Here is an 18676-nt window from a genome sequence, read left to right on the forward strand (position 1 = left end):
TTTTTATATATCAATGACCTTGTAGACAAAAGTAACATCAGGATTTTTGCAGATGATGCCGTTATCTATAATAAAGTGCTGTCTAAAAGAAGCTGCATAAATATTCATTTAGATCTTGATAAGATTTCAAAGTGGTGCAAAAATTGGCAATTTGTCTTAAATGTTCAGAAATGTAAAATTGTGCACTTAACAAAACGAGAAAAACGTATCCAATGACTATGTCAATGCACATCGGATGAATTCGCGACTACATCAGCTGTAGAATGGAATGACAATGAAAATATGTGCCGCACCGGAACTCTAACCCCGATTTCCATTTGGATCTCCATGCACAACTCACGGTCAGACCCAAACTATCATATGTTGTCAACCATAAGTATATGATCTGTGCATCATCAGAATAACACAGGCACTGCAATATCGTGTAATATCAGTGAGTTCCTACTGGAATCGGCCAGCTCATATAAATACTTGAGTTTAACGCCCTATAAGGCTATGAAATGAATAATCACATAGGCTCAGTCCAGGGTAAAGCAGGTGGTAGACTTTGGTTTATTGGTAGAATACGGGGAAATGCAGTCGGTCTACAAAGGAAATTGCTTACAAATCACTTGTACGACCCATCCAAGAATATTGCTCAAGTGTGTATGTGTGTATGACCTATACCAGGTAGGACTAACGGGGGATATTGACCACATACAGAGAAGTGCAGCACGAATGCTCAACGGTTTTTTTAACCCGTGGGAGAGTCAAAGAGATAGTAAAGGAAGTGAACTGCAGACTCTTGAAGACAGACGTTAACTATTCCGAGAAGGTCTGTTAACAAAGTTTCAAGAACCGGCTTTAAATGGTGACCCCTTACTTATCGCTCACGTACGAATCATGAAGATAAGATTAGAATAATTATTGAACTCACAGGCATTCAATCAATCATTCTTCCCACCGCTCTGTACGTGAATGGAACAGGAAGAAGCCCTAATAACTGGTACAGTGGGACGTACCCTCTGCAACGCACCTCACGTTGGTTTGCACAGTACAGATGTGGACACAGGCATAAGGGCACAAAAATGTTTCGAAGTACACACCGATCTGAGAGGCCCACCAATGAAGTATAAATGAAAGATATTGTCCTCCAATACTCGTATTTCGCAAAACTAGAATACGGACTCCCGCGACAATTTTCCCGTATTCATTCACTGACAGCCCATTACGAGCGCGACTACCGTTCTGTTTCATAACACGAACCATTCACTGTGTGTGTGTGTGTGTGTGTGTGTGTGTGTGTGTATTTAATTGCATAGAGCTCTCCCCCCTTGGATTTGAGCCTTATAAATGACAGTTGGCTGTTGCGTCATGCGGCTGGTGTCAACAGAAGGGTCAGACTCAGCTCGTATGCTTTGACCCAAGCAACTGTGACGTCACTGAGGCGCGGAGTGTTTGAAATGAATTGTTTGCAGAGGGCATGTTTAGCCGCGCAGCGGCAAGCCAGCAAGAGAGGTTTGGCCCAGCATTACGTGTCCGACGTGGACATCAAACTTCGCCGCTCTGCGCGATAACGAATTAGTTCAAAGGAAATGGTTGCTTCGTGTGTGGCTGTGGACGGTGTATCTAGTTTTCCATAGTTACTGGAACATTGCTGCGCTGCTACGAACCCTCTCCATTTTGTAATGCTCTGCACTGTACTGTGATGCTGGACGAAACGCCTTGTGCGGTGTGGACGCCGCTTCTGAATAAGCGGTGGCGCTCTTCCATATATGATTCTATTGTTCGTGAGTCGTATTAGTGCGGCGTTGGACTTAGTGTCGTGTGTTACTCGATGTTTTAGTTTCCTTTTCTGTTGCCTAGAGAGTGCGTTATTATAATGTTACTAGTTATTAGCTGTTGATAAGTTTTAGATTTTAAAATGGTTCGTGTGTTGTATTTTAATTCTTTGAATGTTATTTTTTTGCGTTTCGTTTGGTTCTACGTATGGATCTTACGCCGAAGTTTATTAGTCGTTCGTTGGCTGCAGTTACCGGCGACAATATGGCGTTTACAATTTATGCAGTTCTCAGGACTGAAGACCACAACAACAACAACAACAACAACAACAACATGGCTTCTTGGCGGTAGTGTGTCAGCAGTGCACAAGATTTATGCTCAGCAAAGTCTATGATGCTCGATCCAAGGACTAGTGTGCGGACGTGGTTGGGGGACCATACCTAACAGTGCGCAGCTAAGGAACAACCGTGAATATCTGGGTTATTATCAGTAAGAAAACAAAATCATTTTTCCCTTGAGAGTAACAATACAGTAACAGCTCCATGCAGTGACTATGGACACCTACAAAGCCATGTAGCAGCGCACAAGACTGAATGCACTTTCAAAGGCAGGCAAAGCAATGTGTGCAGAACGTTGTCGACGGAACAGAGCTTCCCTCTCGCGAACCCGTTTGGCTCTCGCCTGCTTTCATGTTGGGCTCAGTCTGTCAGCAAATGGTCATTGATGCTTCTCCTGCAGTCAGCAGGAGATAAATGAAACTTCCTGGCAGATTAAAACAGTGAGCTGGACCGAGGCTCGAACTCGGAACCATTGCCATTCGCAGGTAAGTGCTCTTCCAAATGAGCACCCCACTTCACTCCCACGTCAATTCTTAAAACTATTTCCAGATTACGGTTGGTTCCCTTCTGCAGTACAATGATGTCCGACGACGACAGCGAGAAACTATCTTGTAGACCAGGTGGGGGCAAGTCAAGATACCCGGTAACATGGACATCATTGTCTTAGCAATACACCACCAATTCTTATGTCACGTGTTTAAGTTAGTCAGACCAAGACTCCGGATGAAGTGAGGAGCCAGTGAACGGAGCCAATGTGTAGTATGAACTGCAATTATCTGGACTGCTTCTTACTAAAAACAGTTAATAGAATCGCTTTCTTGAAAGTGTTATAAAAATGAGTAACTACTGTGGAACTCAAAATTACAAAGAATTGCCCCTAGCTGGACCACCTCTCTTGATCATGAGGCTATTGGTACGCTGATTACATGTTGAGAAATAGAAGCGATGTGCAACACTTAGAACTGGGAGACGACTGAAAAGTTAACAATACTTCACATTTTTTCGCGATGCAAAATCTTTTACTAATCGACGGTAAAAAAACACAGTACCCATCCCACGGACGCTACCGCTGTAAAATTTAAGATAGTTCCACACTCCCATTGCCCAAGAAAGGTAATTCCTCATCTCAAAAAAGCGTGAAGGCAACACCCAGGATGATGGGATGAATGATGTTTTCTACTTTTTTTTCGACACCTGTCACTGCATTTCTTTTTACGTAAACGATAGAAGTAACGTTTCGTTTCTGTGAAATGTACAATTTGCTAAGGTTTCTGTTTATTAAAACAAAATCTACGCGTTTAAAAACTACAGCAGCAGAGAGGTAATAATTCTATCGATCTTTTAAAAATAAAAAAAACGGAAATACGTACTCTTTCGTTCACCTGCGCTTAAGAACACGCAAAACATACCCAAAGAGTACGCATTTAGCAGATGTCACAAGTGAACACAGTATCACTCTCAAGTGACACTGTTTGTGCCATCATCCTACCACATTTAATGCGCTAGATCCAGTCCTCTGGAAACGCCAAAATCTGTTCTCTACTTACAGCTTTCACTCTTTTCCTTGAAGACTCCTTCGTACCAAGAGCAGCGGCAACCTATGTTTGCTTTCTCCATTTTCAATTCGTTGCCTGGCCTCACTGAATAGCCCTTCACTTTACCTGAGCTTTCTGTCCTATTTTCGTACTTCATTCATAAACAAAATCTATCTTCCGGACTCCACAACGCAATCACGAGGTACAAATTTGCAGTTGTGACCTAGACCAAGCGAGTTGGTGCAGTGGTTAGCACATTGAACTCATGTTCTGGAGGACGGCGTTTCAAACACGCGTCCAGTCATCCTCATTTAGGGTTTCCATTATTTCCATAAATCACTACAGGCAAATACCGGATGGTTCCTTCGAAAGAGCGGGGCAAACTTCCTTCCCCCATCCTCACCTAATCTGAAGGGACCGATCTCACTGTCGGGTCCCGTCCCCCAAATGAACCAGCCAACCCACTTCAGGAGAACGCATGCACTCTTTGGGGACGTCATATGCGTGCCCTTTCGTACACACACAATGAGACAAAGCGAAGTCAACAGATGGTAGCACACGTCACGTTTGCAAAACATGTGGCAGTCACCTAGCCTTTCAATATGCAATCAAGAATTAAAGGCTATTGCTCATGTATTCTGTTTATAACGTAGGCAACAGAGTACCAGAACTACAACAGCAAAGCTGAAAAGTGGTTCTTATCTGTTTCACTTCGGAACCACAGGATTTCTTCATATCTTAGGTTAAATTCTAGTGTCAGATACCACCCGTCGGCTTTGACTAATGACGTCATGTGTAAGGCAAAGATACTATAGTGGACTATCTATGAATGGAACGGATCATACTCGTAAACAAACGAATGTAGCATGCCATAAAAGAATACATTTAACGCGACTATTATTTACGCGCTAATTTCAGTTAAACGAGTTGAAGATGACTGAAATAGATGAGAACACTAGAGCAATTACGAGTGCATATATTATATTTAGCACACGTACTGCAAAAACGATGTAAATAATGAACTGTCGAACAGCTGGAATAGGTAACTAGAAGCAACGTATGTAAGAGGTTATTTCTAGTTACCGATTCCAATATTACTGTTTGTTGCGGAAAAATTTATATCAGAAACGTGCTGGAAAATGATCTTGTTAGTGAACTAGAGAATACGATCAGACTTTCAAAAAATGAAAATCTTTACACACACTACTGCACACACAAAGAAACGAAACGCAAAAATGACGGAACCTTGCAACCGATAACTATACAACACGGAAGTCACACCAGCTGCAGTAGCTCCAAATAACACTCAGTAAAATCGATACACCAGGAGTGACAGTAAAAATAAGAGAAGTGTAGCAGAAACATCGGTAAGGGAAACATTAAAGTGTCTGCATAAAAAGAAACTTACCGCATATGAACTTCCAAAGGAGTCAAAGATGGAGGCTGACAAGAACGAAATAAGGACATAACAAGAAATAATAATGTTGGAAGGTGAAACTGTAACGAAAGAAGTAAAATCCAGAATAACAAATGAAAAAAGAAACACAAACTGTCAGGCACGAATGAGATACCACCCAAATCAGTTGTTCCCTACACCTGCCCTCAATCAGACGCAGAATTTTACAATAATAATAAAAAATTGAGATCTCGAGTCAATCTCACAAACCCTCCGGCAAAGACGCAACAATATCCGTCGGCCCACCATAGTAACGAGAAAATATTAAAAGGACAGAAAAACCTCCCTCCAGAGAGGAAAGTAGCACTCGCACAAGACGTTATAAATCAAGACTACTTTCATTAACAAAAGATCCCGAAAACAAATTACGAGACCAAAACAAAACAATCTACATCGAATTTTTAATATACGCGCGTAACGAGGAAATCCATAGAAATCATTTAATGTTCATCGACAGCAATCTGCGATACAAACAAAATAACATCTCACATTACGTCATTGGTCAAAGCCGACAGGTGGTATCGGACACTAAAATTGATCCAAATCTGCTATGCAGCTGATACCACTCGGAACAGAACTACGTCAGTGGCGAGCTGATCAGTTCAATCAATTGTCAGGAACACAAGCTGCAGTCTCTCTGGGACTGCACATTCTTTGGTACATTTACGCAAGTTTTTATGTACTTCTTTATTGCAAATTTGTGAGTGATTGCGGAATACCAGTAATTAATAATCCCTAACATCTAGTACTCCTAGTTGTGGGTTCTTGGTATCGTGGGCTTTATTTGGTCTGTACAGGTCAAGTGAACTTACTGCTTATGATTTTTATGATTGTTGGGATTTTTCGCACGAGCTATAGAGACTGAGAATTGTGACACAGGTTATTGTTTTTTAGGGGTGGCAGTGTGTGATTGGGTGTGTGAATTAAATAGGCCCTATTAGATTCAGAATGTGTGTTTTTGTATTTTTGTTCTGCTTTTTCTCAAGGATTTTGTTACTTCTCGGTTTTGTTTGTTTTTGAAATGGTGACATTCTTATTGTCACATATTTAGCTTGCCCTTGCTAAACCCCCTACTTTCCACGGTTGTCCCGTTATTTCCACTTTATTGTTGGAGTGAAATATTTTGCGAGTATATTTAGTAACGTTACATGTAGCCAAAGGGGACGGGGGCTCTCAACGGGTCCGGACCTCCCTCCATCACCTACATGAAATCACATACAACCTAGTTTGAAATTAAAATGTATTTGGATTTTCAGTCATACGATAAAGGGATACGAGCTATCGAAGGACAGCAAGTTTAAATCTGTAATCCATAGCACTATCGGCCATCGCCCATCACTGTTTTAGCCAAGATCCAATGTTGGCCGCGCTTAAGCTCAGTAGTTTTGATAATCAGTTCAGTTTTAACTTGCGGCTGAATTTGTTGTGCTACCGTTTATTGGCCTGGTACTGTTGTGATAGTTCCTAATTACTGATAAATTTGTAACAAGAAAGAAGAGGTAAAAAGATTTTGATTCGTTAGCATTACTGTAAAAATATGTTCGCACTACTAAATAGCCTAAATACCTATTTATAGCAGTTGAATGTTAGCACGAGTCGTTGTTTGGAGGCTGGTAGAACTTCGCGTTGCAATATTTCAGTATTTCACACAGCAACTGAGGGGTAAATATCATTACAAATAACATTAAATTAAAATCAATGCATACCAGTACAACTAGATTTTTGTGTCGACCGAAAATCACATTGATCAACAGAAATACCGCCCATACGGCGAATGTTACATTTCTTGGAAGAATTTGCTCAATATTCTATCATTATTAGCCCAAACGGCAAAATACTGCCCAATCTGGTCACCTTGGAGGTAATCCGTTATGAAAAACTGCTCCGATACGGGGGTTTGGACAACGGAAGCGCTATGTGGCTGACAAAACATTCCATACTTCGTTTCTAAAAGATGTTTTTTGAGCAGGCTGCTTGAATTCGTTCTAGCCTACTGCGCCCTGCATCCCTCCCTTTCCCTTTCGTCCAAAATCTATTTACGCTCTTGTAAACATATATAGTATAATAACTGAAGCCAGCAATTCCATGCACAACCAAACCCTAAAATATAAAAGTATTCATGCTCTAGCAAATGACTAACTATGCACAATTAAAAGGTGCAATGTCAGAATTCAGTCTTTCCCGGTGACGCATTTTATTTTAAAATAGTGTACAACAACCAGTTTTCCAAATTCTCGACTGACATGGCGTAGCGCCGCATGTTGAGGTGCTGAGCTAACAATCCTGGGATTCGGAAGGAAAGGTGATTCGAATCTATCTGCCGGCAACCTAGAAAATCGTTTTACGTGGTTTCCCATTTTCAGTTAAGGTAAATGCCAGAGTTAGACCCTTATAGGCCACAACCAATTCATTACGAATTTCTTTCCTAACAGATTGTAGTTCCCTTAAAAAAACGCAACCCTTCTGCTTAAATAGAGAGGCATCAAAGACGAACCGAGCATCTCTTCAGATCTGGCACCAAAGGCCACATAATAAATAATTAATAATCTAAATTCTCCTCATTTACGCCCTTGTATTTGTCTCCAGGGACGTTCCATAATACAGAAAATGCACTTCCTTGCAGTGCAAGAAGTTAAAGATACATACTTAAATGACGAAATTTGGTAAACTATGAGGCTGAAAGATTCCAAATCCTTTGCGTTTTCGCCATAAAAAATTGTTCTAGCTTCTCTGTTCAGTAATCACCATGGAGTCACAAAAAAATTGTGCTCATCCATCATTGATCATCTCATACCCAGACTGAAAAAAGGAGTTCCAAATTACCTGGGAGGGTGAAGGGAGAATGGAATATGACAGCATTTTAGTGGTTTCCCAAAATACAGTACTCCAAAGTAATGAGATTATATTTCTTGCATGGTGAAAACTCGGATAGCATTGTCTAATACAATGGCTTACCACTCTCTATGGAAATTTTAAGACTGAAAACATGTTCTTTCAAGCTCCTCTTTAACAAGTTGGTCTTCCCCTGTCCCTTGTACAAATTCCTGGCTATGTCATTGGGTTGCCATGCTGCATATGCCAGAAATAGGGGTGTCCATCATAACAGTCTGGTTCAAAGCAAACAAGTGGAATCACACTTCTCTATCGCTTCCAGGGGTATTCGTGTACACATAAGGTGCTTGAATATTTTGTACATTGGGAGAAACTGAAGATTCAGAATACACTATTGCTTACAACCTTAGTCATCACTGCTACTTATTGTGTACTTAATGGAACATTTCCTTGAATTTGGATATCCAGATAAGTTATGGCAGAAGCTACACAATGGAGACCCTTGTATTTTTTGCAATTTGTGTAAGACGTGTACATCATATACATCAAAGTAATTGTCAGTAACTTGTCCATTCTGATGCTCATTTTGAGTTTACATTGCAGGTTTAGTTTTCCTGATGAAATGTAAGTGAACTACAGCAAAGCATGTTTAAATACTGCATGAACATAAACATTATAGGCAACACTGTAGGTCAGTCTGTTACCACAACCTCCATTTGGGATTAACTTACATTTGGTTTCACCATCTCATAGATTATCACCTTTCGACCTAACGTAGACCTTGGGCTATGCTGCAGATCATTGTTACTGTAACCAAGGATTTAGGGGAACCCAGTATCACAATCTAACTGTAGTGGCTAATAAGGTGGCATGTTTCAAATTTTCTTTGAGGTGGTTCAGAATTTGTTTCTGTCTTCATGATACTGGTGCTTTCCGAATACTACTGCACCACATACATATCTTGATTCCGAACTCTTAGACAAGAAGTCAGTCTACACGTAAATTATTTTTGTCTTGTATTTTGATTCTGTAAATCACAATTCAGCTGAAACTAATTCATGTTGCTACTACAAAGACTATAAAGTAATAAATATTTTAAAAAGTGACAATTCCAAGAACCTTGAAAATATTTCTGCAAAATGTTTCCTTTTCTACTTCATACAGTATTTTTACTGAGCTCACTTCTGTTGTATACACTTTTTATTTACTTTTTCTTCTGAGGCAGTGCAGCTGATCTCATAAAACAAGGAGTGTGAACTTGCAAAACAAAACTCTTCAGGTTAATACAATGCTTCTGTAGGCAAATAATGTTAGGCTGAGCTGCTTGATAGATTTAATTACAGGTTAACTCCATCTGAACTTACCCATCTGGAACTAAAGGAATTTTGCAGTGTGATTCATTGTGTAATACCAATCACATCTAGATTCTTGTGCTAACAAGTCGTTAGCTGTCTGAAATTGCACAAGTCTTCTTGAGGTTGACCTAAAATGGTTGCGGTGAACCACTGGCTGGCCTATTCAGCTGTTTGAAATGTCTGGTAAGGTTGAATTTGAACCCTTAATTGGTACACTTATGAGAAAACATTTGTTTGTTAGGCGTCCTTTAAAGTCTCTGGAAGATTGTACATAAAAATTAAAAAAAGAACGTCCACTGCTTATCTTTGTGGCAGGGTGCACGATGTGTTCTCCCATTCTGGGGTTCTGTTTTATGCCTGTGAGAGTCTGTGTGACATACCAATTCATGTTTCAATATTAAGAGACTGTGCATTTGTGATGCCACCACTGCTGTAACTTTATAGCGCCCAAGTGCAATTCCGGGATCCATAGAGACAAAGGTTTTGGCAAGGTCACAAAACATACCAACAGGATAATTTTTATTGTTAAACTCTGTGAACACTTCATTTCCTCTGGGGGGGGCAATCACTTTCAAATACCAAACTGAGAGGCAGTTAACAAGTTCTGCTCAGCTCAGTGCCACTTTTTTTTTTAATTACAAAGATAGGATCATCATTAAGCCTATCAGGTCAGCACTATTATGTTAATAGTAGCATGCAGAGATTCAAGTAAATCTAATGCCCCCACATTTGATTGTTTATTAGTGGTTGCTGCGTTCCTTTCTCTTGCTCCTGTTAAATTCTACTCAAGAGTGACCTTGCAGAGGAAGAAGGGGGAAAAATGAGGTACTGCAAGAATAGCTTCATTCTGCATTAGTGAAGTTTCCTTTTTACATAAAAAGCAGGTTGCTCTTTTGCAACAGTCATGGTCTTTTAGCTGTATTAACTGTATAAAAAAAAATTCCATGAATTCGTCTTAATTTGGTTACAATCTGGAAAGAGCAGTAATCTGCTCTCTGAAAGATAGATTTTCTCTTAAAGTGCACATATTAAGGAACATTTAAAAGTGTTTACATCAGGACAGTACTCATATTCATCTGTGAAGTGCTGGTTATTTGATGGGCTGCACACCATTTTCAACATGCAGTGTTTGTATGTGGGAAGTGAGCTTCCATATTCTGGTGTGGTGATCTTGCTCAAGGTGGCACGAGCTCTCATTAGTTTCACATTTTGATGAGCTGTACAAATAAAGTGTCCCATGTGCTCCATCTATAATACAATTTTTGGCCTGAATTCAGTTTGAAGCCATGGTAATTTGATTTGGAAAAAGTTGTGCACTTCCCGTAGATTAATTTTAGGAAACCTTTTGAATGTGAACTGGCTTACCATCACTACCTCTCCTCATACAAATGTAAGCCTCTTAACAGGCACTTGCATGCTAAAATTAAATCCTCTTTGCCAGGCACTTGGCAATACCATCATTACAATAAAACTCATTCACTAATAGAACAATTCTTGCAGGCAAGGATTGTCCAGGCTTAGGATTGTGCCCCTTCCTTTCACTGTTTTTGATCTTTCCATGTAGCTGCTTACTCAAAACTTTCTCTTTATGAGTACATGGCCAACTTTGGGTAGTGGAGTCAACACTAAAATTTTTCCCCCTTTGTTAGAAGTGTGAAATTTGTCTTTAAACTGATCAGTCATTTCTGTTTGTAGATCATCACATCTACACATTTTCAGATTGTCACCAGTTTCTCCCTAAAAGAAGGTTCTACCAATTTTGGATGTACTTTTTTTATATTTACAATATTTCTTTGAGCTGATACAGTTCTTTTTATCACAGGGGATCCTCCTATTGAAATCAGAGGTGTTCAACAAATGCAAACCACGATCAACTCCCACAAACTCAAGATAAAAAGGTTACTTCTTCAGAAGTAATGTGAAGCTAAATCACAAACATCAAAGAAATGAACCTCTAAGAGATTTAACAATGTAAAATTGATTAGCTCAAATTACGTTAAAACATTAAACTTGAACAGTAAAAAATTAACTACTTTTTTAAATACTGTTTTACAAACTTAGTAATGTAGTACAGTGATAGGTTCTGGACTCATCAGACTGTAGCAAAATTTACTGTGTAAAACGGCACCACCACTATTTCATAATGGCTGCTCTATCTGCCTGGCTTGTGCATCACATGGGTGTTCCAGCAACCACCTCTCCTTTCATTTTCCTCCTCCAGTGCTTTGCTAAATTTATTTCACCAGTTGATCTATACTGAAGTGCATTGTCAGAAGTAGTGAATCTTCTTAGTGTACTGTTATGTATTGGTAGTATTTATTTTCCATTGCGTTAAAAATATAAGCCAAATTAAGTTATACAAAATGAAAGATGTAAGATCCCTCACATATTTGGGTGGTTCTATTTATAGTATTGTTTACTACAATGTTGAAACCATAAACAGTGTCTTAGTTAGGATACAATTTCATTTTAAATCAAATTTTTTAAACTGCCCCAAAAGTTGTGATGTAGTTCACAAGTCAAAGTGCACTAAAAACAAATTATTTTTGTGTTCCCACTGGAATACCATTATGAAATTTGGAACAAATGTTAACAAATAATATATAAGTAACATTTCTTTCAAAAGAAGAAAAATTCAGATTTTGAAATTTGAAGAATGTTAAAAATTTTGATTTTGGAAAATCAACTTCTTATTAAGTGATATATTTTTAAACCTCACAAAAACTGAATAAATTGACACATTTCGAGTCTGCATGTCAAATACTTTCTGAGGAACTGCCATTTTAACACTTCAAAATGTGGTGCAAATTGCTCCATTTTGGGAACTTTAAAAATTAAAAATGTAAACAAAATCCCAAAATATTGAATTTTTTATTTTCTTATTTTGTGAAAACAAATTTCAAAATTCTTAGTCATTAATGTTCAACTTCAGTTTGTTGGTAAATTTCACGTGGAATGACCTTTGTGTCTGTTTTAGAGGAAAATATTCCACCAAATATGTTCAAGGAAGAGTTACTGCCACAGTCTGCATTACAGACTTACCCCAGAGTTCATCCTTTAGTATCATGAAAAACCATGAATGAATGAGCCATTGTTTGATTCTATGATGCAGTAGTTTTCTTCCATTTTCAGTATGCAACTTTTAAACATATTTTGTTAACATTATACAATCCTCCTATAAGCATTTCAGAAAGGCACTTAAAGTAGCTTGCGGTTGCAGTATGTCCAGTCATCATACGGAATATCACTTTGGCATTTTCTAAGCACCCCCAAGTTCATGACCCAAATACCTACACAAAGAAAAACAATCTGAAATAATAGTATACCCCTCCTCACACTGTTTCTCAGATATTCCCACCAAAAGCCATTTAGCCCTTTCCACAGGAGGAGAATGAATTTTTTTGAGAACATACTCGGAACACTTAGCTCTACATTTAATCTACTCAATGAAGCCTCCATCAGATGTAATGCATCTGGCGCAGTGTTCTTTCCGTGATGTAAATGCACTTTGGTAAAATTCTGGGATTGGCTTTTACACCATTGCTTCACACAGGAAATAAGCTCTTTCTCAGTATCAAATGTTTTACCATGCAGGTGAGCCTTCAGACAACCAAAGAAGTAAAAATCAGATGGAGCCAAGCCTGGACTGAAGGGAGGATGAGGAAAATTTTCCAACCCATTTTCCTGATTTTTCTCCTGCATCATAAGGGCTGAATGGGGTTTGGCAATGTCATGATGTAGTCTGATGAGCTGACCCTGATCCTAGCTGTGGTCTGTGGGTCTTGATGGCATGTCACAACTTGTCCAGTGACAAACAGTAATGGTCCCAGTTAATTGTAGAGGATCCCAGGAGGAGGCAGCAGCCTTTACCTTTCAGCCTGCTGTTCGTGAAAGTCTTGGTTTCTTTTTCAGAGGGGAACCCAGGTGATGCCACTCCATGGATTGGGTTTTGCTCTCGGGTTCGTACAAAAACAACCATGTTTCATCCTGGGTATAGATGCCGTCGAAACACTGTTTCCACTCTTCAGTAAAGGTCTTCATGAGACCTTCACACACATTCTTCCTCATCGTTTTCATTTCTCTTGTCAATAATCTAGGCACTCAATGTGCACAGACTTTTCTGTACCCTAGTGACTGTACCAGTGATACCGCACTACCCAATGAAAAGTCATTTCAGCAATCTGTCATTTCGACGCACATCTGTCATTTTGGGTGATTTGATCAATGGTCTCCTTATTCACATCAATCACTGCCATCGATGGTCTACCACATTGTAGATTGTCCAGTAGAGAGAAATCACCTTCTTTAAACCTCTGCAACCCCCACTCGATACTGCTGTGATCCACTGTGCCCTCCCCATAAACAGGGAGCAACTTGCTGTGAATCGATGTGGCAGATTCATTGCTGGTCTTGAAGAGGAATTCCATCACAGACTGTTGTCACAACTTGACATCTGCTTCACGGTCCATTATGGCTCACCTGTAAACAAAAGAAAATACTTTTATTTGCCAACTTATAGCTAAATGTTCTAAGTATGTTCACAAAAAATTTCATTCTCCTCCTGCAAAAACAAAAAATTATGACTGTGCAAAACTTTTTGAACACCGTTTGTATAAAGGTCAGTGGTATGAGGTGGATGAACTGTGGCTAACTTAATTAGCTGCACACATTACTGGCACCTCTCGAATTCAGCAATAAGCTCAAGAAATTGCAAAAAATCAAGGGCTAGTGTGCATCGGTGGTTTTATTGCTGTTGCAGAAGTGATTCCATCACTGTCACATGACATCAAAGTCGCAGAAAGGATGAGTCACTAAATTTTCATTGAAATCAAAGCATTATTTATTAACAATTTTGAAGAGATTGTCATTATTTTTGAAAATGAGACATATAAGAATGGATATATACCATTTTGAGTGGCTGGTTAATAAGTGGAAAGTTTTACACAATGTTTTGTAAACTATGACAACTTCCAAACAGTTTTTTCAATATTTTCAAATTAGTGTTAAAAGTTTTGACAAATTACTTTATATTTTACCTGCAGTACAAATGCATTAATGTACAAAAATATGAACATGATATTTCCTGTCCCAGCTGAACACAAGTTGTCCCAAGAATTTCAAAATATTGTTGGACTGCTTTCTTCTGATTGTTTAATTTTAGTTTATCAAATGAAACCTGTTGATGCTATTGTAATGTACACATCTACTTAATAGAGATGGGACAACAGTGATGTAACAATTACGTTGACAATCATCACCTGTGACACTAGCCTTAATAGTAGGCACATCTTCACCTAGCAGCATCAAGGACCCTAGAGATTAATTTTATGGCTGGATTCATACCTACAAACAAATGAAACACAAAATTGTCTAAAAAATTACAAATTACAAACTGCAAATGAAAACTCACAGCTCAAGAACAGAAACCAAATAAATAGCCTATAACGAACACAATTAAAAATACTCGCTGAAAAACCACCACCAGACTCCCAAACTGAACTACACTGGAGTCAGTTGAAATATTCAAACAAAACTCCAAGGCAAAACTCACTCCTTACACAAACACATCAAAGACTGATCCTATACATCTGAAGTGTTACTACAAATGAAATTAGACACAAACATCCACCACCTCTACAAAACAGTCCATTTCAAATACCACACCTCCATGTTAATGTACAGAGCATTACAGTACAATTAAATCATAGTTGAAGCCGACAAGTGGAATCACAGTGTAAACTTGACCCTGTTTTTCCATGTAGTTGTCTTGAAATGATCTGAAAAAATAAGTGCAACTTTGGTTACAGATTTTCTGGGGATTAGGTCATGGTGTAATGCATACTTTCGTGCCCAACATTTTGTCTCTTATTTCAGGTGACATTCCCAGAGGTTATAGGAATGTAATTATTTCATTCTAAGGTGCAGACATGCTCAGCTTCCTAGTGAACATCTGTCATAACTTAAGACAGTTAAGAGCCTGTTTACAATGGAGAATAAACTAGCTGCATCTATCTCCATAACCCCTGAAGATGTCTCTCAGTAGGAGACCAAATTTAGGTGCACAATATACCTTATACCATGGCCTGCTCCCCAGAAACAGGAGTTGCCATGGATTAGGATTAGAAATGAAAACCTGGATTTTTGATCATTGTGATAAGTGTCTTTCAATATCATTTCAGGACCATTCGCTTTTCTACTGACATTTTCTGTACATCTTCACCATCCTCAGAGCTCTGAACTCTTATAATGTTATTGCCTAGTTTAGGAAAATGAGCCTGTTTGGATAAAAATTACAGTCAGTAGCTCTTGGCAACCAACCCTAAATTCCAACACAGGTCATTCTGAAATTTATTCTGCATGCTATTTCGTCAAGAAGTAATATGTGGTGTGAAAATGTATTGCAAATAGCAACTAAATTAATTTTCTTTAATATTGTCTAGCAATGTGAAAATGATGTAGCTCCTGGGACTAAGTGTTACAAAAGTCCCTTGCGACTAGAGAAACAAAGTAGTTCTGTAGTAGCATTTTGCACAAAACAGTTTAACTGTGTATAAGGAAGCAGTCACCAGAATGCTCTTATTTCCTCATATTTCACTTTTTTATACATAAACTTGTTATAGAAAGCTATTACAAAGAAAACATTTTCAAATACTGGTGATACATATGCATGTTAATAGTTCTGGTTACAGGAACCAGCTAAACTCGGCTTATGTTTAGATGTAATAAACACCAAATAAAACCTAAATATGTTCCATAAGAGGTGATGTGAATCCACATAACACCAGAAATGGTAATCATGATCTGCTATACACCAGACTTTTGTAATCCTTTGTAACCATAGGAACTCAAGTATCATATTTACAAATAGTTGCTATCGGCAACTACAGGATCATTAATCAGCTAAGTAACATTAGAAAGTTAGTAGAAAAATTCGAGCATATCCACTAAAATATGTAGGGAGGAGTCTGACACTATACCAATTAAGCACCAGAGAGGCAGTTCTGATATTGCAGTTAATGTAAGCAAGCCTGAAGGAAAGTTGACACATTTTCATATGATTTATTGACCTAGAAAGTGTTCAACAATGTAAAATGGTGCAAGGCATCTGAAATTCAGGGAAAATATGGGTAAACTATGGCGAAAGACAGGTAAAATAACTTGTACAAGAACCGCGAGAGAACAATTAGACTGGAAGACCAAGAACAAAGTGCTCTGATCAAAACAAGTTTGACATGGATGTAGTCTTCTTCTACTTTTCAATCTATATATGGCAGAAGCAATGATGGGAATAGAAGGAAGCTGAGCATGTGATTAAAATTCAAAGTGGATGGATGTCTTTAAGGTTATTCATTAAATGCAAGTGCAGACTGGTGCAGAAACATTAACAAAATACATCAGTGTAAAAAGTCCACTAACAAGAGCCTTAAAAATGCCTTAAAGTTTGCTGCCAGCTACAGTGATGACTAATAACTTGGAACATTGACTGAAAGACATTTCTTTAGCTTAACATCAGCACTGGGATCATGCAGTAGATGAAGTTAAGGAATTCTGCCAACTAGGCAGCAAGATAACCCTTCGTGGACAGAGCAAGGTTGACACAATTAGCAGACTTAGTACTGGCAAAAGGGGCATGAAAGTCTACTTGTATCAAACACAGGGCTTAAGAGCTGGTTCTTTGTGGTATTAGTGAGAAATGGAGTATATGGAAAACACTGGCAAGAAAAAGGGAGAGGATGATGGGACATCTTTAAGACCTCAGTGAATAAGCTCCTTGGTGTTAGTGGAGACTGGACGAAGATGATTTGAATACATTCAGCAAATCACTGAGGAGATATTTTGCAGCTGCCACTCAGGAACATAAAGGCTGGCACAGGAGAGGAATTCATGGCTGTCCATTTCAAATCAGTCAGAAAATTGCTGGCTCACAAAGAATCTATAAATTATGAACAGTTTCTCACCATGATTATTGTATAAAAATTCTGCATTTATTACACAACTCACAAAACATACTTCTGTAAATAATTTAAAATTGTCACTGTTTATGTGTGTTTTACATTTTAACACAAGAACTTTGTGTTTTGTATGTATGCATTACATGAGTATGTAATCTGTGATGTCATCCTTGCCAGCTCCAATATCAGTTAGTGCTGAACTGGGGTAATATGTCTGACAGGCAGTATCACATAATATAGAAATGTCTTTGTCAATGTTCCAAGTTATTAGTCATCACTGTAGCTGGCAGCAAACTTGAAGGCATTTTTAAGGCTCTTGTTAGTGGACTTTTTACACTGATGTATTTTGTTAATATTTCTGCACCAGTCTGCACTTGCATTTAATGAATAACAGTTCTACCATAAATGAACACTAATGCAAATACTTCTCATTTCAGCTGAAAAACTATAACACATCACCATGCCCCAGGGGGAGAGCTTCACAAGGAGGCAGTGGTACACCCTGATTTCAATAGGGTGTGTCCACTTTACTAGTGCCATCTGTGTGTCTCTGCAGGCACCTTTCTATCCTCTTGAAGTAAGTAATCAGTGTACTCTTTCCTCTGCAAGAAAATGTGTTAACTTAAGAATATCTAACAAAGATAGCTATTGAGCAAGTTTTTCATGAAAATGAGTAAGAACAAGCTCAGATATAAAGTCGTTACCAGTTAAGAGATAGCTGTGGTTGGTATGTGCCTGTCACTATGAAAAATTGCATAGTTAGTATCATTTGACAATAATGTTGTCAGGGCTTGTACTAGCCATCAACTTTATATTAAACATGATGCATCAGCTTTGGCAACAGGTAGATAAAGGGTGCCTTGTGCATGGCAAATGCTATCATAATGTATGCATACCAGTATTTTCATGAGTTGCTCCCAGCAGGAGGCTCAACCTTTTTTGTGAATATGTGCATTGCTACCACAGAACCCCAACCTTTGCAGCATTACTTTCTTTCTGTGCTGCAAGCTCATACATCCACTATCCCTTCCCCTCCTCCCCCCCTCTGCCTTCCCATCGGATGGTTTTCTTGGAGCAGACCTTGCTTTAACCTGGTTTATAATTGGGACTAGTTTTCACTCTGGGCATTATCTCCAACTCTTCATTAAATGAACACGCCATTCTCATTGTTGGATTTGACTTGCCACCAATTTTCAAAACTCTCCAGAAGTGTGGATTGTGCAGGGAAGGCTGCCCATTGGGGTGTGTGCTCCATCTTTGCACCCTTCCCTTTAATAAGGTAACAGACCCTAAACCCAGCATGGTTGCCACCCTTTCGTGGGGAGGGGACATAAAGTACCTGCATGGTCGTAGGTAGCCCCCTGACAACACAGGGACTGCACTGGTGGTGCTCTAGTTGAAAACTCCCCATATATGCCACAGAGTAAATGCCCACTGACTGGGGCAT

The 18676-nt window shown here is 38.9% G+C and overlaps 1 protein-coding gene across 2 annotated transcripts in view; it reads left to right on the forward strand.

The window, feature by feature from the left end:
- LOC124596036 (MFS-type transporter SLC18B1-like) overlaps positions 1–18676 on the forward strand; it is a 126954-nt gene that overhangs the window by 74749 nt on the left and 33529 nt on the right. For both annotated transcript variants that reach the window (XM_047135003.1, XM_047135004.1), the window contains exon 2: positions 17667–17806. In XM_047135003.1, coding sequence (XP_046990959.1) covers positions 17690–17806 — 117 coding nt within the window. In that variant the 5' untranslated portion in view covers positions 17667–17689. The remainder of the gene's footprint in view (positions 1–17666; positions 17807–18676) is intronic.

The sequence above is a fragment of the Schistocerca americana genome, chromosome 2 (assembly GCF_021461395.2).
Source record: "Schistocerca americana isolate TAMUIC-IGC-003095 chromosome 2, iqSchAmer2.1, whole genome shotgun sequence".
Taxonomy (NCBI): domain Eukaryota; kingdom Metazoa; phylum Arthropoda; class Insecta; order Orthoptera; family Acrididae; genus Schistocerca; species Schistocerca americana.